The sequence below is a fragment of the Coffea arabica genome, chromosome 11e, assembly GCF_036785885.1.
Source record: "Coffea arabica cultivar ET-39 chromosome 11e, Coffea Arabica ET-39 HiFi, whole genome shotgun sequence".
Lineage (NCBI taxonomy): Eukaryota > Viridiplantae > Streptophyta > Magnoliopsida > Gentianales > Rubiaceae > Coffea > Coffea arabica.
This window is the reverse complement of record NC_092331.1, coordinates 43,800,785-43,823,063: the sequence shown is the minus strand read 5'-3', so window position 1 is coordinate 43,823,063 and position 22,279 is coordinate 43,800,785. Positions and strand designations below refer to the sequence as shown.

Here is a 22,279-nt window from a genome sequence, read left to right as displayed (position 1 = left end):
ATCTTAGAGGTCGCCTTGGAGGAGGCGCGCCTGGAGGTACTCCGAGAGAGGCGCCCCTCGTCGGAGTCCTCGCCTGAGGGCACTTCAGGGGACTTCGTCGGTCTCCTCTTGGAAGACTCGGCTTTTTCTTTTCCCTGCCTCTTGAGGTACCTTCCTAGTTCCTCAAAGATGTTGGGGTTGTCCGTGACAAACTCGGCCATCTTGGCGATGGCCTCCTCATTGTTGGGCTGGGTCCTTTGGGACCCATGTTCCTCAGAGATACGATCTTGCTGGGCTCCGGATGTCTGCCCAGCCCCAGTTGAGGGAACTCTTCCGCTTCTGGAGCGCGTGGATCTCATTTTAGCAGTAATCTCGTTCCCACAGACGGCGCCAATTGAAGAGGCGATTTTTGGCGGGTAGTTGGACCGACCTAAATCAGACCTCTCTGGGTTGAGGTGAGGTGTATCCTCGTGGCCGAAGTGGATGGCGGGGCTTCTCCCCTGGTATCACTCCGACGATTAAGTTAGTATGAGAACGAGAAAGATAATAGTATATGAGAATGAACAGTGTGTCTTACTTGTTGGGAGTGTGTAGGGTATTTATAGAGTGAGAGTGGAAGGCAGGACGGAGGTCTTATGCCGGTGGGACCCATGTCCTGCCATTACGGCTCTGCTCCCTGTCAGATGGCCTGACTCTGACACTGTAGCCGCCCGGACAGGGTGACGAGGAGTCCTTTGCAGTAGCCATTAAGTGCAACAGTGCTTTTCAGATAAAGCACACTGAGCCCGGGTGATGTCAGGTGTCCTGACATCATCAGCGTGCAGCTGAGGTGGAGGTGCCGAGATCACCTACCCGGTAGACTAGGGATTTAGCCGAGCTTAGGGGATAACCCCGAGACGCGGACGAGCTCTGATGAGGGACGAGGTGAGTTCACCTCGGGCATGCGGGATGGCCGAGGTGAGCCTCCTCAATGATTGTTGTAATTTGCGGGATTGTTGGGTTTCAATGGAATTTCTTTTGCTTCTTCTCGTGTGGTTTGATTTTTGACGACATTTGTGTCATTTTGCATGTAATATCTTACTTCATGCTGCAATTGTTGTTGTAGCATAATAAATTGCCAGATTTTGCTTTTCATCCTCCTGCCATTTCTCAAATTACTGGTCGAGACTAGGGCTGCAAACGAGCCGAGTCGAGTCGAGCTTTGAGCTAATCGAGCCGAGTCTCGACTAAATTTTACCAAACTCAAGCTCGAGCTCGAGCTCGACGAGCTGGCAATTTTCGACCTCGAGCTCGACTCGAATCAAGTCGAGCCGAGCTCGTGCTCGAAAAAAATAAAAAATAATTATTTTATTTTTAAAAAAATAAATAAAATAATATTTTTTCTGAATAAATAATAAAATATTAAGGATATATACGTAATTTCACTATGAAAATAAAAAATAAAAAAATATATATATAATATACGTAATTTTATTATTAAATAAAAATAAAAATAAAAAATATATATATATACTCAAGCTTGCGAGCCGGCTCGCGAGCTAACGAGTTTAATATTTCGGCTCGCGAGCTAACGAGTTTAATATTCTGAGTTCGAGTTCGAGCTCAAGTTTGACTCGAGCCGACTCGAGCTTGACTCGAGCCGCTCGCGAGCGGCTCGATTCGTTTGCAGCTCTAGTCGAGACAAAGATTCTCCTGAATTGTCTTGTCTTGGCCGAATGCCTGGACATTAAGGGTGATGGAACCAAAAAGAGAGAAACATAACTGGCTTGTAAGACCAAATTTCCAGCCCTGCTTTAATATAAGGGTAAATTACTTTTTACTTTCTTGTAGTTTGATGTTTTATTACATAACCCCTATGTTTTAAAAACTTATATATAACCTTTTCGTGGTTTGAATTAAAGTGCTACCGTTTAGTTTTTCCATTACAACTAATGGTCAATAGTAAAAATCAAAATCAAACTAATGAATTGATAAATTCATCGTTTCACTACTGTTTTTTCTTTTTCCTTTTTCCTTTTCTTTCTCTCTCTCTCTCTCTCTCTCTCTCTCTCTCTCTCTCTCTCTTTTGTGGAGAAGAGATGATTTTGAAAACCTATACTTTGGCCTTTAAAATCTCAATTTTCTCCAAATACAATAGAGATGGAAGGAAATAAAAAAATAAGAAACAAAAAGATGAAAGGAAAATATAAAAAAAAATAAATAAGAAACAAAAAATACCAATTCTTTTTTGACTGCAAGTCTCATTATAGGTTTTTAAACCAAATCTTTAATGGTATTTTTTATTTCTTATTTATCAATTTTTTATTTCAATTTCTTCTTTTTCTATGTTTGGAGCAAAAGAAAATCTATGTTTGGAGCAAAAGAAAAAGAAGTAATGAAACAATAAATTTTCAATTTATTAGTTTGATTTTTGACTTTTTACTATTAACTGTTAGTTTTAATGAAAATAATTAATGGTAATACTTTAATTCAAAGCATGAAAGGGCTATGTATAGGTTTTTAAATCATGGAGGATTATATGGTAAAATAATAAACTACAGGAGGTAAAAGATAATTTATCCTTAATATAATCATTTCCTTTTAGAGGAATGCCCAAATTTTGTACTTACAAGCACATTGTTCAACATATGGACTAGATTTTACCACAGCCTACCGCTCCAGTTACATTTATGTTGTGAAATGGTATTAGATTGATAGACATAAACTTGACAAATCATCTGAAGCTTTTAGGTTTAAGGGCCTCAAAAGATCAACTCTTATATAGTATGGTATGTTAGAGCCATGTTATAGCATGAAAGACCAATTAAATCATGTGCGACTTTTGGGTTTTAAGGGCCTCAAAAGTGTGTAGTTTGATCTCAACCAATTAACTTGTGCCGTTTGAATTGTTTTTTTAAGAGTTTTTATATATAAAAAAAATATTGTACCGATTTGATGTATATGAGATAAAAAAAGTGATTAAAAAATATATTCAGAAAAAATATAAAATTCTATTTTTTTTTTAGAAGACTACAATCCAAACAACGTCAACTTTTAACAAAAGAGAAGCCATGATAAATAAAGAAAGAAATAACTATTCCAAATGTTAAAATCTAACAAGACAATGAGAGGCTATGCGCATTAGTTGTTAGGTTTAATCCCAAAAAATTGACAAACGAGAATAATAAGGTTCTTGCCAACTTAATAATAACAATAATAAAATAAATAAATCAAACAGAGAAACACAAGAATTTACGTGGTTCGATCCAATTGACCTATGTCCACGGGCAAAGGGGTAGCATATTTACTATAACTGAAAGAGAGTACAAAAGAGATAGTATAAAACCCTAGGAAATAATTCCTAGGTCCAAAAGGCATCCAAAACTGAAAACACAAAAGAGATTAAATAGCACTAAATGGTCTAAAGGCCCATGACTTGCTCTTTGGGTTTGATACCAAACTAAAACTCCTCTCTGGGGTGTGAGCCCCCAAAACTCTCTTGGACTAGTGCATATAGCACTTGGGCTGATATCCTTAGCACAATTAAACTCATTTAATTTCACTATATTGATAACTATCACAAGGAGAGATTTTTTTGTTAAACTCCCGATGTGGGATATAAAGACACACTTAACAAATCTCCACCTTGGCATATATCCAACATCAGCAAATAATAGACAAATAACAAACAAGCTTCACCTGCTCCATAAAAGTTCCAATGGATCTCAACAAACCACAAAAGTCCCAACGAACCACAACGAGTCACCAACGAACCAAGATATAAAAGGCTCAATAGGTCCCAATGAGTTAAATCTCACAAAAGGTTCAACAGATCCCAAAGGGTTAAAAACCACGAACATAGTAATCTTACTCCACCTTCTTCTCAAAACCCTCAACAAGTTCCAATGGGTCAAATAACTCTTCTTCAAAACCTAACTGAACTCCAACGAAATTTTTTTTTTCTTCACCCTCTGTAGCGCCCAAAACCTGTTATTGTCATCAAGAACCTAAAATCTGACCTGACCCAAAACCTGAAGCTCTAATACCAGTTTGTTACGTTTGGTCCCAAGAAATTGACCAACGAGAATAATAGGGTTCTTGTCAATTCAATAATGACAATAACAAAACAAAAAAATTAAATAGAGAAGCACAGGAATTTATGTGGTTCGGTTCAATTGACCTATGTCCACGGGTGAAGGGGTAGCAGATTTACTATAACAGAAAGAGAGTATAAAACCCTAGGAAATATTTCCTAACTCCAAAAGGCACCTAAAACTGAAAACACAAAAGGGTCTAAATAGTACTAAATGCTTAATGGTCCAAAGGCCCATGACTTGCTCAATAATACCCTTAGCACAATTAAACTCATTTAATTTCACTATATTTATAACTATCACAAGGAGAGATTTTTTTTTTTTGTTAAACTCCCGATGTGGGATATAAAGACACACTTAACAAATCTCCACCTTGTCATATATCCAACATCAGCAAATAATAGACAAATAACAAACAAGCTTCACCTGCTCCATAAAAGTTCCAATGGATCTCAACAAACCACAAAAGTCTCAACGAGCCACAACGAGTCACCAACGAACCAAGATATAAAAGGCTCAATAGGTCCCAACGAGTTAAATCTCACAAAAGGTTCAACAGATCCCAAAGGGTTAAAAACCACGAACATAGTAATCTTACTCCACCTTCTTCTCAAAACCCTCAACAAGTTCCAATGGGTCAAATAACTCTTCTTCAAAACCTAACTGAACTCCAACGAAATTTTTTTTTTCTTCACCCTCTGTAGCGCCCAAAACCTATTATTGTCATCAAGAACCCAAAATCTGACCTGACCCAAAACCTGAAGCTCTAATACCAGTTTGTTAGGTTTGATCCTAGGAAATTGACCAACGAGAATAATAGGGTTCTTGTCAACTCAATAATGATAATAACAAAACAAATAAATTAAACAGAGAAGCACAGGAATTTATGTGGTTCGGTCCAATTGACCTATGTCCACGGGTGAAGGGATAGCAGATTTACTATAACAAAAAGAGAGTATAAAACCCTAGGAAATAATTCCCAACTCCAAAAGGCACCTAAAACTGAAAACACAAAAGGGTCTAAATAGTACTAAATGTTTAATAGTCCAAAGGCCCATGACTTGCTCTTTTAGTTTGATGGCAATCTAAAACTCCTCTCAAACTGAAGAGTGAGCCCCCCAAAACTCTCTTGGACTGATGTATATAGCACTTGGGCTGGTACCTCTAGCACAATTAAACTCACTTAAGTCCACTATATTTATAACTACCACAAGGAGAGATTTCTTTGTTAAACTCCCTATGTGGGATACAATGTCACACTTAACAATAGTACTAGTTCTCAAGTAACTAGATGTTCTAATGTGTTTGGATTATGCATTATTTCCACATTATTTACACACACTGACTTGGTTGTATCATCAATTTATTTTTCAATAATTTTTTCATCTCACATACATCATATCAAAAAAGTGTTACAGTATTTTTTTACAAAATTATCTCAAATAATTTACTATCCAAACAATTCAGACGCAATTCTCCATTTGCCAAATTGAATTAGTAGTGTTTTGATCATGTTAATTTGCTTTTATGCACCGAATTTGGGAAAGATTTATCAATGCATTGCTCCACGTTTTACTTAATTAGTTGTGATTGCTGTATTCTCATGTTTTGGTCTGTTGTCATAAAACTTGATTCAAATGTGGATTTGATTTTGAAGCAAGATAAATTACTTTAATACCTTTGGTCCTTCATTGCAAAGCAATATAATTAGTCATGCTTATCCTGGTCACTACGCCTTGAGATTTTGATTCAATGATTAAAGTTTAAGGTGGTAGACATAAAAGATCCTGAGTTAAAGCGTCACTGTATGTGAATATCTCATTTCTTCTTCCATTACTTGTAAGTTTATTTATGCTATTATTTAGTTACGTATTACTCCAATGATTATATGGCTACTTTTAATTTTGTTTAAAAAATTGCACAAACTACCGAGCCTCTTTTCTAAAGACCGAGGAAGGAAGAATGCTTCTATTGCTTTTGCTTTCATGTCCATAGAGCTTTGGCTTTCATGTCTCTAATTTGCTATTTTGCTTTCATAGTGGTTTGCTTTCATTTCATGTTCATGGTGCTTTTGCTTCTTTTTTTTTAATTAATTTATTTCGGTAGGACATAGCGCTTTTGATTTCATGTTCCCTGTGGGGACGGAACGAAATAATGCACCGTGTTGTGGGGACGGAACGAGCTGGCCAGCTCCTTGAAAATTCAAATGAGCTTGTCCGTGCAGAAATTCAATAGCATACAAAGTTTCCAGACTTCCAATGTCAAGATGTGAAAGCCTTCTAACATTTGCCAATATCTGAGTCAGATAAATTGCTCCCCTTGCAATGTAAAAATAAAACCATCATCTTTTGCTAGTGAATTCCATCCATTATAGAAAATATACATCAATCGCATCCAAAATGGAAGAAGCAATCCTATCCTCTGCAGTAAAGAATATAGGTAAATTGCTTATTGACGAAGGAAACTTTCTACAAGGCGTTAGCGGGCAAGTCAGGCTACTTCATGACGATCTCAAACGGATACAAAGGTTCTTAAGATATGCAGACACGAAACAGACTGCAAGGGACACTATACAACAGTGGGTTCCGGAGTTCAGAGCTGTCGCTTATGAAGCAAGTGATCTGGTTGAAGATTATGCTTTGAGGGTTCAAATTCGAAGGAACGGAGGCTTTACAAGTACTCTAAAGAGGATTGCTTGTATACCAGCAGAAGGTTATACCCGTCATGATTTGGGTTTAGAGATTCAAAGTCTCAGAACTAGGATCTCTAATCTCACCAAAAATTTTGGCGAGTATGGAAATGTAATTGCCAGATTGGAGGAAGGAGAGTCTAGTGCTCCATCCAGGCTGCAACAATTAAGGCGGACTCACTCCTTTGTGGCTGAGGAGGATGCGGTTGGACTGCATAACGATGTTGAGATGCTGGTTAAATATTTGCTGAATGAGGTTGAAACAGAGCACAAAGTAAGTGTGGCTTCGATTTTTGGCATGGGAGGTATAGGCAAAACCACTCTTGCTAGAAAGGTATATCACCATGGAAGATTGAAGCATTATTTTAAAGGTTTTGCTTGGGTTTGTGTGTCACAACAATGGCAACCAAAAGATCTCTTGCAAGGCATTCTACTCAAGCTTATTCCTGAACAAAGAAATCTGATTATGACGAGCAAACAAGATGAGCTAGCAAGGCTGCTTCAACAGCACTTGCGAGCTAGGAGGTGTTTGATAGTCCTTGACGACATTTGGTCAACAGATGCTTGGGATTGCCTAAAAGATGCAATCCCAGTTTCAGAGCATGGGACCAAAATTTTGCTCACAACTCGTAATAGAGACGTGGCAGCATATGTTGGTCCAAATGGATATCACCTTCAACTCCGTTTTTTGACCGAGGAAGAAAGTTGGGAGTTGCTACGAATGAAATCATTAAGGGAGAGTACCGGTGAAGGTAAAATTTTTCCGCTTTATTAACATTAAATTCATTTTATGCAAAATGCCAAGGTGTATAAATTTAAATAAATAAATAAATAAATTATATATATATATATATATATATATATATATATATATATATATATATGCATGCATGCATGCATATGCCAAAAAATTATAGTCCTACAATTTCATCCGCATGACAAAAATTTTGAGGACATCTTTGAATTGCTAACCAAGACATATAAAACATGCTTCGTGTATACCAGTGGCAATTTTTAATGATAGCCTTTCTGAAATTTTTAACAATTGAAATACTACAATGGAAACATAATTCCTTTTGCATTGTTACCATTTAGTTAAACTACTTGATCTTTCTTTTTTCCCAGATCCATATAATCCAGTAGATTTAAGAAAAAAAGGATCTCTTAGAATAGCCCTTTTCCTTGACTATTGATAGGTCTCAAGTCTTTACGTTGGGAGACTTGTTCGATTAACAGTCCGTTAAGGTTTGCGTATAGTTGTTGACTGGTAACCATGATGCTTATTTCTCATTATGGAAGATCTACTGTGATTGAACCATAGATTATATGAGAAATGAATGACAGATGCGTCATTGTTGATATTGAATTAGTTTTGTTTAATGCTGCACAGGTTGTGCAGATTTGGCCAAGATGGAAGAGTTAGGAAAGAAAATGTTGAAAAACTGTGGGGGTCTTCCATTGGCCGTGGTGGTCCTCGGTGGAATTCTTAGAACTAAAAAAAGCCTCAGAGAATGGAATGTGGTGCATGAGAATATCAAATCTTATCTGGCTAGGGGAGAAAAAATTGGAAAAGAAGGAGAGGTGCCAAAGATTTTAGCTTATAGTTACTATGACCTCCCTTGGCAACTAAAACCATGCTTCCTTTACTTGGGTAAATTCAGGGAAGATTCTGACATTGCTGCAGAGAGTTTGTATCAGATGTGGATAGGAGAAGGTATGATATTTGAGAAAGATAGAATGGGGCAAGAATCAATGATGGAAGTTGCTGAGCACTACTTGGAAGAATTGGCCAAAAGATGCATGGTTGAGATTAAAGTGCATGAAGGGAAGCATGCAGTAACAAGGTTGAAGTCATGCCGGCTTCATGATCTTATGAGAGATCTATGCTTGATCAAGGCAAAAGAGGAGAATTTGTATAACGTGGTCGATCAAAGCACTTCACTAGATTCGCCTCCTGTAATTGAAGCACAATATGGTTTAGTCCTTCGTTTGATTCCACAGGATATCTCTGAGTACAACTTTCCACCAAAAGAACAAACTAAGCATCTTCGCTCATTCCTGTGTGATCCGTTGGAAGACGAATGGCAATATTTTTCAGGGGTGGAAATGATGTCCCAAGTCAACAATTTGAAGATGCTTAGAGTATTGTCAATTTTATTCTCCGATATGGCTTCTCAAGATTGTTTTCTCAAATCACCGCTGGGATATGTTGGTAGTCTTATCCATTTGAGATGTTTGAAATTGAGGTGTGCTGATTTAAACTTGCCATCTTCCTTGGGCAATTTAAAGTACTTGGAAACTCTAGATTTATCTGAAAGTTTTAATTGCAGAATACCGAATGTGCTATGGAAATTGGGGCGTTTAAGATACCTTTATCTTCCAAACTTCAAGAACTTTCAACCTAAGCTGCGGTTGAACAAGCATCTGGAGATACTTGACGCATTCGATAATGAATTTTGCTATCCTAAAGACATATGCAAATTATCAAATCTTAGAGCTTTCAAAGCAAGAGTGTATTACAATCTTGAGGACTTGGAACAGATCGTGAATCATATATCAGACTTGGACTGCATGCGCATCAGCTCACTTAAAATCATTGGCTGTAATTTGGCCTGGATAGACTCCAACAACTCGAACAACAACAACAGGGGCTTGAATGTTCTTTTAGGGGTGTTGTTTAGTAGGAATATTCATGAATTAGAGATCATGGGTATTTTGTGCAAGAAGTTGCCGGACTACCAATCCCATATGTTTCCTGATCCTGCAGGACTCACTCAATTAAAGCTGTTCAATACTCAGATTGAGGAAGACCCAATGGGAACACTTGAGAAGCTTCCTAACCTACGAAGACTTGAATTTCACTTAGAATCTTTTCTGGGGCAAGAAATGATTTGCCACTCAATGGGATTTCCCCAACTAAAACATCTCTGGCTTGAAGATTTGGGTGACTTAAAGCAGTGGAAAGTAGATGAAGGGGCCATACCTAAGCTCTCAAGTTTACGGATTGAGTATTGTGAAAAGTTGGAAATGATTCCAGAGGGGTTGAGATATGTAACTACCCTAAAAGAGGTTTCTCTTGCGGGAATGCCTGAAGAATTCAACAATAGAGTAAGGATAGTGAATGGTAAACAAGGACAAGATTATCATAAAATAAGCCATGTGCCTTCAATCAATATCCGCAGGTACTCTTTCTCTCTTTTTACTTTTTCCTCCTCCAATTTTTCTCCTTTTAATTTTCAATTTACCGTTCTAGTTCCAATCACAAATTTGATAAGCTTCAACAACATGATTCAATATTTTCTTTGAGTTTTTAGTGACCATCGTGTATTGTTATATCTCTTTTCTCCTCTTTGAAGGAAACGGGATCATACTACTTGTGTGAGATTCTTTACAGTTTTAGCTTCCAAATATTTATTTTTCTTTATCTACAACATCATCCACTGCAATTCTTGCTCCTTGACTAATTAAGGAATGTGGTGAAGAGGTAGTAAGTTTATATTTGAATGCTTTGCCTTCCATCTTGTAAAGGCAAAATCAAAAGATTTTGTTTATTTCCTCATCTTTGGCATTACATTATCTCTCATAAATTAAATTTAATGGATAAGTATGTGTTATCGTCATATAATGTACTCATCAACAATGTTGCATGGCTTAAAAAATGCCTTCCAACTGTTTAAACTATTTGTGCTTCCCATCCCATGTAATTGTTTTAGATTACCATCCTTATTTAATCAAATATCTTGGAATATTCTTAAAATCTGTTTAGAATTTGATGATAAAGAATGATCATGTTGCCTTCAAGTCTTATTGATGTCAAAACCAACCATAAGAGCACGTGTTAATTCAATCAAGACTATTTTTTTTTATTCGTCATCCCTAGTTCCTAGCCCTAAGTGGATTAGGGCCAGATAGAGTTAGGATATTTTTTTTCACTTGTAAAGTTATTGGATTTCTTACATAATTTGATATGCGTGCATGTTATATGTATAATTTTTTATATGTAGACCAATTCAATTTTATTTATGGGCAGAAGAAACATAGGATACTCTTGCCAAAGTCTCGCTTAAGTACTCCCTTAGACGTGTTTGTATGCATATCAATTTTTCACTTAACTCTTTCTTTATTCTCTATTTTTTCTCAAGATTGTTTTAGTTGTTGTTACTCCTATTTTTCCTAAATCATACATTCATACTTGTTTTGCAGTGAATGGAGCAGTTGATCAACCCCTCACCTTCAAGTGATCCTCTTGTTGCCCAATTATAATTATACTAGTATTTTTATTTATAGGATTGCTACATCTGGGTTTTGTCTTTTTTTTTTTTTGGGTGTGGTTTTGTGTCATAATGCTGTTGAGTTAACATTTTACTCCATTTACAACTGTCTTGTAGGAAAAGAAGTGTGTTTTTGTAATATGCACTGCTACATTTTAGTTGTTTGTGAGTAGAAATACCACTTGGGATCCTCGGTGACATGTTTTCTATGCCAACCCAATGCCACCAATAGTGTTGCGCCAAGTGTCATGTTATTATTTACACTTGTGTTAAACCAAACCAAGCTGAATTATTAGAAAATTAAAGTGTAAATAATAACATGACACTTGGCGCAACACTATTGGTGGCATTGAGTTGGCATAGAAAACATGTCACCGAGGATCCCAAGTGGTAGAAATACAGCTTTCTTCGTAACAGCTTTATCCAACTTTCAATTTGATTTTCAAGCAAATAAGTTGCTGCAAAGCTACATTAATCAGTTAAAGCTTCCATTGGCTGTGCCACGACAACAATTAGTTGAAAATAGAAAGCAGGACTATCAATACTAGCATGAAATCTCTAGCTTTTTTTTTTTTGCTTTTCATTTTTGGGTTTTTTTCCCCGAAGAACGAAGATAGGAGGAGATGCATCTACTGGTTTGTACTCAATCTCTTATCCACTGCTTCACTGCAAGAGATGGCTCAAGTCCCAGAAGTAATTCACCTCTACACTCCGCAAAACTTATACTAGAAATTTCATGGAATCACACTTTTCAAAGTGCAACTTTTCCCTACAGGCCGTCAACATAACTTTTGAGTACTCTTAGTCATAGCTAGGCTCCTAGCTACTCACTTGGTCCCATTGAATGGGAATTTTTCATGGATGTTGGCGTGCAAATTGCCCTTAGGTATATATCGTGGCATATTGTTTGTTCAGTGGCGTTTGGATTGCAGTTTTCTATCAAAATATTTTTATGTTTTTTATTAACATATTTTTTAATTATTTTTTTATATTAAATCATTACCGCATATTTTTTTATAAAATTTTAAAAATAACAATCCCATCGTGATTTTAATTTCTAATTTCCCAGTTTCACGTTTGAGCAGCTGGGCCCTATCTTTCATGCAAAGTAGTGTAGCTAACAAACACAAATTTATTTTAGGTGAAAGATACTCATTGAAGTAGATAATTATGTGATAGAATTTAATGTCAATTATTTGGGCATAGTCAACTAACTAATATTCCGTACACATAAATATGGGACCTCAATTGATTAAATCAATTGCTGACCTTAAATTAGATCAGATGAAATCCTGTATAGAATGACCAAACCAAAAAAAAAGAGAGCTGGGTTTTAGTAATTGGTTACCGGATACTGCAAGGAGCCTCGGCCACCGGCAAAGGGGCTTTGAGGATTTTTTTTTTTTTTTTATCAGTAACGATACATTTGTATAACCTACTCTATCCTAATCTAGGCGGAGGGGGAGCCTAAGAAAGCTGTTGTAGGGACTAGTAGGTATACAAACCCAACTAGATCAAGAGAGTGCTATGACATAACTCTTAGATTTTTTTTTCGCTGCACAGTCTTAAGTCCCTCCCTGGTGGCCACTAGGCCATTGGCCCGGTGGTTCAAGGGGGCTTTGAGGATGATGAGCATTTTTATTAATAGTATTATTTTTTGGAGTTGGAAATTTGAAAGGGACCAAACACTGGGTATGGCCTAGCAATAAGGTCAAATGATTTTTTCTTTCCTCCCTTCCCTGTTTGTAGAAAAATCCAAAAAAAAAAAATTAGTTTAAACATCTCATGTTTCTGAAAAAATTCTATGATAGACTTAAGATATTAGTCTACTGAACTACTGCTCAAGCTAAAAATTTCCAATAAATACTATTGGGACTAAAGGCAGCCCAACAACTTAAATTCTTAATACTTTCAGCTAATAGACAATCTGATTTTGGATTAATTACTGACTATTTAATTAGATGATAAATTTTGTTGTCATGACAAAAGAAGGGTTTTAGTAGAAAACTGAGGGTTGAATTATGATGAGATTGAACCCTTTGTGCCCCACTATGGCCCCCATCCTATAGGTTTAGCTGGGTGGCATATAAAATTCCATGAACTGATCAAACAAAATTATCCCAGCCCATGAAAAAAGGTGGAACCGCTCCCCTAGTATTATTTTCAACTGTATGTATGCACAGTAGCGGAGTCAGGACTCTAATTCAGGGGTGCAATATGCAACTACATATCAGGTCCGATGTGAAAACACTATTTGATAGACATATTTATGGTGTTTTCAATTATTTATTCCATGTAATTTCATAGTTGAAATGTACCTATAGTTAATTTTATAGGTATGGCTTAATTATAAGTGAGTTGATTCACTTCAAGAGTATGTTGTGCGTGTATTTGAAAATTACACTATAACTAGTTAAAATAATAACATTCAATTAACTAGTCATTTCTTTTGTAAGAGCAATTAGAAATTTCATGGCCCGAGGACCTTTTTATTATTATTTTTATTACTTTTATCATGTTTGTAGTGTAGATTTAATTTATTGCATTTGTGATAGTTTAAAAAATAAATAAGTTCAAATAGCATCGGTAGTTGATCATCTTTCTTTTTGGAATTAATACCTAATATCTCTTACGCTCGATAAACAATTTATATATTTGTGAAAAAATAGAATATTTAAGTTTTTAAAATTTGGAACAAGGAAAAGTTTCGTCACCTCCCTACCAGCCTTCTTGTCATAGGAGAACCAAAACAGCTCCTCTCTCCTCTCATCTATGTCCTTCACCCATTATCACCTTTCCATTACATCCCTCTCCATTGCATCAGTTTGGCTTGATTTTAGGGCTACATTTAAGAGAACAATGAGACTGTCTCAAAGTTTCTTGAAGGAATAACTGCATTTCAAAAACTTAAAGGGAGGAGCTAATTAAATCCACACCCCCCCATCTTAAATCCACGCCTTAACCACCAATATGACAAAAAAGTTCCTATCGCTTAATGTCTTTCGCTTATAACTATTTACAATTCTAGAATTATCATTTCATGCAACAACAATTTGCCATAACAATATTCTTTCAATTATTTCCTAATTTTCTTTTAATTCATTAATTCCTTGTTCTTTTTAATAATTGACACTACATTAAGTGTCTTTAAACAATCATAAACTCTTGAAACCAATCAAGCTAGATAATAGAGTTAGAGATCATAGGTAGTACGAAAGTGCTATTGCACAGATAATTTCATCATTTCAATGTAATAGATATGTATCCTACAAAAGAAACTAAAAAAAAGGAAGATCAATTGATCCATGAATTTGGTACAATATTTGGCAAACAACCAAAAACCTCTGGTGGGGTTATACATAAATGTTGAAAGATAAGAAATTTTTATAGGAAACGTTAATAATATGATAATTTTAATTCTTATATATTTAGAAAAACAAATTAAGAATACACATCACACATCTTATGAGCTCAAAATTTCTCTAAAGCCGTGAGAATTTTGCTGAAAACATTTAAAAGATAAACTAATTTAGAAAAATGGTTAAAAGATTCATGCTAAGCAAATTGCTTGTAGTGTTAAAAAGGCAAAATTTAGAATTGCAAAACATTAGTAGAAAAACCATTGACTGCTAAGGGTCTTAATCTCATATTAGTCTTTAGGTTTTGATTTAACTAAAATTGTTTTCAATTCCTTAACAATTAGGTGGATAGAGTGTTCAGTGGGCGAAGTTGCGTTGGTGGCCATGTCTTCATGGGGTTGTTGGTGGGTGTGCACACCAAGCTTTTAGATAGGAACTTTATTTTGCAATTTCATTTTATTTATCAAACCTGTTTATTACAGTATGAAAACTCCACGTGCTTACTTTTATGTTGAGAAAATAGTGGAGAAGTTAGATTTGTGGGCTAGTTGGGGATAAGAATTATGTAGATGAGTACTATTAGTACTTTTTATGGGTGCAGAGCAAGCTGTATCCTTATACTGTATAGTTTAGGACAAAAATCGTCTGTAGATTTCAATCACATGGATGGGGCATCTTGAAAATATGAGATTATTTGGAGTGAAGTTATAGTGTTGGGTACTACTTAATGTAGCATGTGTTTTACCATATTTATAGAAGCGGCCTTATATTTTTCCAGATGGAGTGGTGTTTTTGTTGAAGGTTTGGTTTTTTAGAAATTTGAAATTATTTGATCATCTTTTGTGTAGCGGGTACAACCTCTACTAGTTTATGTATTGGTGGAATTACTTGAATGTCCTTTAGGAGACATTGATTAGTAGTATAAGTGTCAATTATTATATTCAAGAAACATAAGGTCATCTTTGATGGACATCCAACTGCCCATTTTTTTTATCGCAATTAAAGTGAGGAGAACGTGGTTAAGAAAGAAATTTATATCTAAGCATCTCTCACCTTCACCACTTCGAATGTCCTCTACTTCAAATTCTTTTGTTTTGTTCTTTTTGCCTTCCGTTCAATGGTTATTTGTATTGCTATTGTCCCTTGAGTTTGAGAATGGTTCTCCGACACAACTATTCTTGGTGGTTCAGTTTGAGGTGAGTTTTCCTTTTTTTTTTTTTAAATTTTGATAGTGTGGTTTGCTTTGTCTTCATTCCAGATTTGGTTTACTTTTGTGAGAAAGTAATTTCCAGTTCATATTGGATTCAAATTGCTGCTATGTTGAATGTTTAACTAGTAAGATTTTTTAGTGGAAAGAGTCCTTACTCTAAATGAAGAAAGTCCACAAAGGATTTTGGTTACTGTGTATAATTTAAATGGTCTGGTTTCTGGGAAAAGGGTTGGAGCAATTGTGAGGAGAAGTTTTGCAACGGGTGTTTCGAATAAGATTAGTAAAAATACTACTGCAATTGCTCATTTTTATCGTGGTTTGTATTGCATTTGAATTGTTTGGCAAATCCATCCAATCCTTACTCCCATGTAACTTAAAAACTACTGCAATTGCTGCATTTATAGCATGCTTATCTTCTATAGTTGTTTGCCTTGCTAATAAGTTGATTGATTTGTGAATTGATTTTGTGTTTGTTGCATTATAAATCATGTTGAATTGTAATTTGTAGTTAATAATTGCTTATATTGATTTGAGTTTGTAGCCAAGTTTATTGTTTTATACATTTCTTGATATTTGCTTAGGCTATGCCTTTTTATTTCTACCACAAGATTTAGCATCCCTCAAATACTATTCTAACTAATGACTCATAACTAGGGATGGTAACGGGTGCGGGTGCCCGCGGGCACCGGCCCCACAGGGGTACCAATGGGGCAGGGCGGGGGCGGGGGTGGGGGTGGGGGCAAAATATTCACCCCCACCTTAAAACGGGCCGGGGGATGGGGCAGCATACACCCGCCCCATCCCCCGCAAAAAAATAAAAAATAAAAAAATAAAATATATATACACACACACAAAACAACCCTAAATTTCTTAGAGCTGCACCTTCACGTTATCTGCCGGTTGCCGCATAGCCTGGACCTTCCACCCTCTTTTTTCTGCGTTCTTCATACATGCACCCAAGTACGTGAAGCAGAGTCAGCCGTCTTGCGTTCTATGGCACGCACGGCTAGGCCATGAAGATGATGAGCGGCCTTGGTTTTTATTTTTTATTTTTAATGGTTTGAGCAATTGCAAGCTAGGGATAAATGGATAATCACTTACCCTGACTCAGGAGTCGCCGCCACATCTTCAGCTTATCAGCTTTTAGTTTTCCTCAACCACGTAAGATTAAATTTTTTTTCCTTTCTTTTTTGCTTGGAGGTTAGAATCTTCTTGCTTTTGTTTCAGTATTCTACGCAAAGGGTTTGTTGGGTTGGGTTCTTTGCTATGAACTAAAAAAAAAGGGGTGTTTGTTAGCTTGGAACTAGAGTATAATTATGAAAACGGGTTCTGTCTTGTGCAGGAAATTATTGATTTGATTTGATTTAAATGCTGGGATAGACCAGAACTACTATGGCAATTCCTAATGCGAGGATAAATCTGTTTCCTAACTTTAAGCTTGCTGTGTTATTCTTCTTATACCCTGAATCTATGTACTTTAATCTGTTTCTTAAGATTTGGTTTTTTTCCCTACGGGGGACTGCCGGGCAAATGGGGCGGGGGCGGGGGCGGGGCAGGGGATGGGGGGCAAAGGGACGGGGGATGGGGGGAGTTATTTGACAATGGGACGGGGGATGGGGGAAGGATCCCCCGCCCCACCCCCCAGGGATCCCCACCCCCGCCCCATTGCCATCCCTATTCATAACATATAAGAGTTGAACTGTGACCTTTCGACCCTACTCAGAATCAAGTACTTCAAACCAAAATGCAAACTCAATGATTTGTAGAGGAACAATAATATTAATATAATTTGTTTAGGAAAGCAAAACATAAACAAATAGTTAGTGTTTAATAAAAATCTTTGAAGAAGAAAGAGACATAAAGAAAAAAATTATAGGAAAAATCATTTAAAAAGTTTCTCATATTTTTTGTAAAATAAATTTGTTATCCCTCACTTTTAAAAATATAATTTTATGTCCCTAATAAATTCACGTTAGTTAAATTTGGTCTTTCTCTAAGTTTCTGACTAGCATATTTGACTACATAATACATTTTGACTAAAAAATTCTACATATTTTTGTTAGTCAAGTACTATCTTTTACCAATTTGCTGGATGGGGCCGATCTTAGCGATGCTTTCTGCATTTTTGCGTGAGTGGTGTGTGTGTGTGTTTTCTCTAATATTTGTGAAAGAAAAGTGCTGTCTTTTTTTTTTTTTGTCTAAAATACTTTAATTTATTATTCATAGGGAATTTAAGAATATTTTGAATTTTAAGGCTTTTTTTGTCAAGAAGTCAATTGACTTTTACTGACTAAACAAACCTAGACCTCAGATCATACTCCAAAAGCCGACGAATTTTAAGGCGAAATATGCGAAAATAAACACTTCGTATGGATTAGATATGTTGAAGGTGCTTTCACTATGGTTGTTTGTTAGGGTGTTTTTAAAATTAAAAATTTTATTGAGGTATATTTTTAAACTAAAAAAAAGTTACCACCCACCACCAATGTCCTCTTCCCTCTTCCACCTCCATTGCCGCTGCCACCCCCATCCCCACCCCTCTCCCTCCTCCCTTCTTCCCGTCCTTCCTCCTCCTCCCTCTTCCTCCTCCTTTTCTCTCGTTCCACCTCTCCTCCCTTCCTTCCCCTCCTTTCCCCCACCTCTTCCTCATGAGGGATAAACTGGCTAGACAGGTTTCTAAGTCCTTGAGATGGTGTAATTTGGGTAGCAACATCGTGGCTATTGAAGTTTATAGGGATGATCTGTTGCTCTTATCTCAACAATTGCTAAAGAGACTGGAGATTCCGCAGTTGAATCCATCCTTCGCTAAGACTTCGTCTAAGTTTGAGGAGTAGTTAATGCACCAGTGTGGCATTAGAACAAGTGAAAGGGAAAAAAAAAGCATGGTCGACCACCTAAAGGTTCGTCATCTCAAGGAGTAAAGGCTTATTTTTCTAATATTTAATGTCGCTACCAGTCAATATTTTGGTATGGAATATAAGAGGTATATCTCAAGTTGATTTTGCACATTATTTGAAGGAATTGTGTATTTATCATCGAATTCAATTATTGGTTGTGATTGAACCTATCACGAATGATCAACATTTGCAAAGGGATCAATTGCTACTCGGGTTTGATTATGGTAGATTGTTCATTGGTGGAAAAATATGGGTTTTTTAGTCTGTTGATTTTGATTATTCTTTTGTTACTTTGGCCAATCAGTTAATTCATATTTCCATATCTTTGGGTTCAGCTGGGGCGGTGTTTTTGTCTACTGTGTATGCTAAGTACTCAAGGGTTGGTAGGAGGTTGTTATAGGCTGCCTTGGAGTCTATAGCAGAATTGGTTCAAGGGTCTTGGATGGCGGCAGGGGATTTTAATATGCTGGCTTCAGTCGATGAACGTTTGGGAGGTTCTAGACCAAGGTTAGGTGAGATAGAGGAATTTAATAATGCCATTCGAGGTGCTAGTTTGGTTACTTTAGATTTTGATGGGTCAGTTTATACTTGGACGAATGGCCATCTTTGGCAGCGTCTTGATTGAGTGTTAGTTAATGCGTGTGGATGCAGTTTTTACATCTTCTCATGTATCACATTTGGCTAGAGGCTGTTCTGACCATTGCCTTTTATTAATTAAATGTAATGAAGGTTTGCGGCCTAGGGGTTGTTTTCATTTTTTAAATGTTTGGACCAGGCATAGGAATTTTTTAGATGTAGTTAAAGACTCTTGGGAATAGCCGATGCAAGCAGTGGGTATGCAAGCATTTTTTCAGAAATTGATGAGATCAAGGAAGTGTCTTAAGCAATGGAATTATAATGAGTTTGGTAATATTAATCAGAATATGCATCAAGCACAAGATGCAATGTTACTGGCTCAGTTGGTGTATGATAATTCACAATCCATTGAATCTAAGATTGAGCTTAATGAAGTGATGCCTAGGCATTCTAGGGAATTGGCTATTGAGACTGAGTTTTGGCGGCAAAAGTCTTCAGTTAAATGGTTGTAGGTTGGAGATGCTAATACTGCATTTTTTCATGTAAAGGTGAACAGAAAAGGAGTCAGAACTATATTGCTCATATTCGTCAAGTTAATGTATGGTTGGTAGATGCTTCAGCAATTAAGGATTCTGCTGTCTAGTATTTTTCCCAACTATTCGGGTATGATCCAGAGGTGGAGTGGATTGACTAGATTCCTTTTCAGTTTTTGAAGGTACAAAATGTGTCGAATGAGCTATTATCCGCTTTACATATGGAGGAGGAGGTTCACAAGCATGTGTTTGAGATGGATAGAGATTCTATTGTAGGGCTTGATGGTTTTTCGGTCGCTTTTTATCAGCACTACTATTCTATTATTAAGCAAGATCTTTTATTGTTGTCGAGGAGTTTTTTAAAGGAATGGAGCAGCCACGTGGATTTACAATATGGCTATAGTGTTAATTCCCAAGAAGCAAGGGGCTGTAGAGTGGAAAGATTTATGGCCCATAAGTTTATGTAATGCCAACTCTAAGCTCATGTCCAAAATTCTTGCATTTCGGATTAATGGTATTTTGCATGATCTAATATCTCCATACCAGTCTAGGTTTGTTCCGAGTAGAAATATCTTTGATAATATTTTGCTGGCTCAGGAGCTTGTTTCAAAATTGGATAAAAAATTGAGGGAGCCTAATCTTATTATTAAATTGGACATGGAGAAGGCATACGATCGAGTTAATTGGAGTTTTTACTTCAGATGTCGAGGGCTTTCTATTTTTTGAAAAAGTTGTTGATTTGTTCTTCGGAACCTTTTCTAATAGTTGATTTCTGTGATAGTTAATGGGGAGTAGATGGGATATTTGAAATCCTATATGGATTCATCAAGTAGATTACTTGTCTCTAACCCTTTTTATTTTGGTTGTAGAATATTTGGGTAGGGGTCTTTATGAGGTGCTTGATTCAAATAATTGGTTTTTCACTACTTGGGTGGTAGGATTCCTTACCTGACATTTGCTGATGATATGGTTAATTTTACAAAGGTGTCTAGGCATTGTCTTAGGGAATTTGGGATTTGTTGAGTTTTTATCAGTGTGTTTTGAGTCGAGTAATGTTGAGAAGAGATCGTATCTTTGTTCTAAGCATGCTATAGCAGCTCAGTGTAGTTTGGTGAAGGTATATTTCAATTTAAGAGGCAAAAGCTTCCTATAAAATATATTGGGGCTCCTTTGTCCAATGAATGTAACAAAAGGGTGTTATTTGATGGTCTTTTTTGTCAAATTCGTGCAAGGATTTTGGGTTGGAGTACGAAGTTCCTATCCCTTGGGGATAAAATTATTTTGTTACGGCATGTTTTAAATTCACTGCTTTAATATTTGTTACAAGTTGTGCAGCCCCTAAGTCTGTTCTTCAGCATATAGGTTGGTGATTTAATCATTTTCTATGTGATTGTCGGGGTGAGCATCGATTGCATTGGCATTCATGGGAGGCTCTTTGTTTTCCTTTATAAGAAGGTGGTTTAAATTTTATAGCTCTGGATGTTGTGTCAGAAGCATTTGCAATGAAATTATGGTGGAAATTGTGTGCAAATGATTCGTTGTGGGCTGGCTTTATGCATCATAAATATATTAAACATGCTCATCCAATGTCTAATTTTTCAACTGTAGGATCTCCTGTTTGATGCAGGTTGCTTTGTACTCAGATGAGAGCTGAGAAGCCTATTTTTTGGAATATTGGTCAAGGCATGATTGATTTTTGGAGAGACAAATGGGTATCTGAAGAGCCGCTACAATATTTATGTGGGTTGGATAACCCTTTTTCTTTAGGGTTGCTGAATTTATTCTTCTAGATGCTTCATGGAATTTGACTCGCTTAAGGGAATGGCTACCTCCGATTCTAGTTGCTGCAGTATAAGACATTCTGCCGAAGTTGTCTGAGAATGATCAGCTTGTTTGGAATTTATCAGATGATGGGAATTTCTCATTTTCCTCTGCTTATGATGCTGTAAGGATGAGAAGGAGTGTATCCATGGTTTCCGAGATTATTTGGAACCCATTAAACCCTTTGAAGATGTCCTTTTTGGCTTGGCGAGTTTTTCATAAGGTTTTGCCCACGGATGATGTGTTAGCATCTAGAGGATTTTATTTGGTCTCTAAATGTGGCTCTTGCGAATCTTGTGAAACTTTAAGACATATATTCTTTGAAGGTGAGTCGGTTCTTCAAGTATGGCAGCATTATTCAAGGTTAGTTGGGATGGAGTTCTATGGGGTTACTTGTATTTCATCGGCTCTTTATGTATTGGTGTTTTTCATCGAAACCTGGTAAATCAGATCATGTACGTTGTTTGATTCCAATTGTCATTCTTTGGTTTTTGTGGATTGTCGAGAATGAATGTGGATATCAGGAATTAGCCTTTTTTGTCCCATAGACTGTATTTAATATTAATCGGTTCTTTTCTGTGTTGGGGGAGCGTCTACATTTATTGATGCCAGTCAAATTGATGTGGATGGGCAGACATTGCTAGCTTCATGGTTTCGTGTTGAGCCTCACCTAAAAAGGTGTTGTATTTCACTTCAATGGCAGTCTCCGCCGGCTGGATTTTGGAAATTGAATACGGATGTGAGTCTTAGAGAGGGGATAGCTTTAGGGGGTGGTATTGTTCATGGAATTAATAGAGAATTTGTGTTTGCTTTTTATAAGGAGCTTGGTGAATGAAATGTTTTGTCTCCTGAAACTCGGGCTCAATTTTTT

The 22,279-nt window shown here is 36.6% G+C and overlaps 1 protein-coding gene and 1 long non-coding RNA gene across 2 annotated transcripts; both read left to right on the top strand.

Moving 5' to 3' along the window:
- The first annotated feature begins 7,004 nt into the window (after positions 1-7,004).
- LOC113718931 (probable disease resistance RPP8-like protein 2) lies at positions 7,005-11,064 on the top strand. Its single transcript, XM_027243866.2, has 3 exons — positions 7,005-7,493; positions 8,132-9,923; positions 10,945-11,064. Exons 1-3 carry the CDS (start codon positions 7,040-7,042, stop codon positions 10,958-10,960), a joined length of 2,262 nt encoding a protein of 753 aa, XP_027099667.2. The 5' UTR covers positions 7,005-7,039; the 3' UTR covers positions 10,961-11,064.
- Positions 11,065-18,115: 7,051 nt separating this feature from the next.
- On the top strand, positions 18,116-21,951 carry LOC113717332 (uncharacterized). Its single transcript, XR_003454344.2, has 2 exons — positions 18,116-18,481; positions 21,196-21,951. It is a non-coding gene; the product is annotated as an uncharacterized lncRNA (long non-coding RNA).
- Positions 21,952-22,279: the final 328 nt, after the last annotated feature.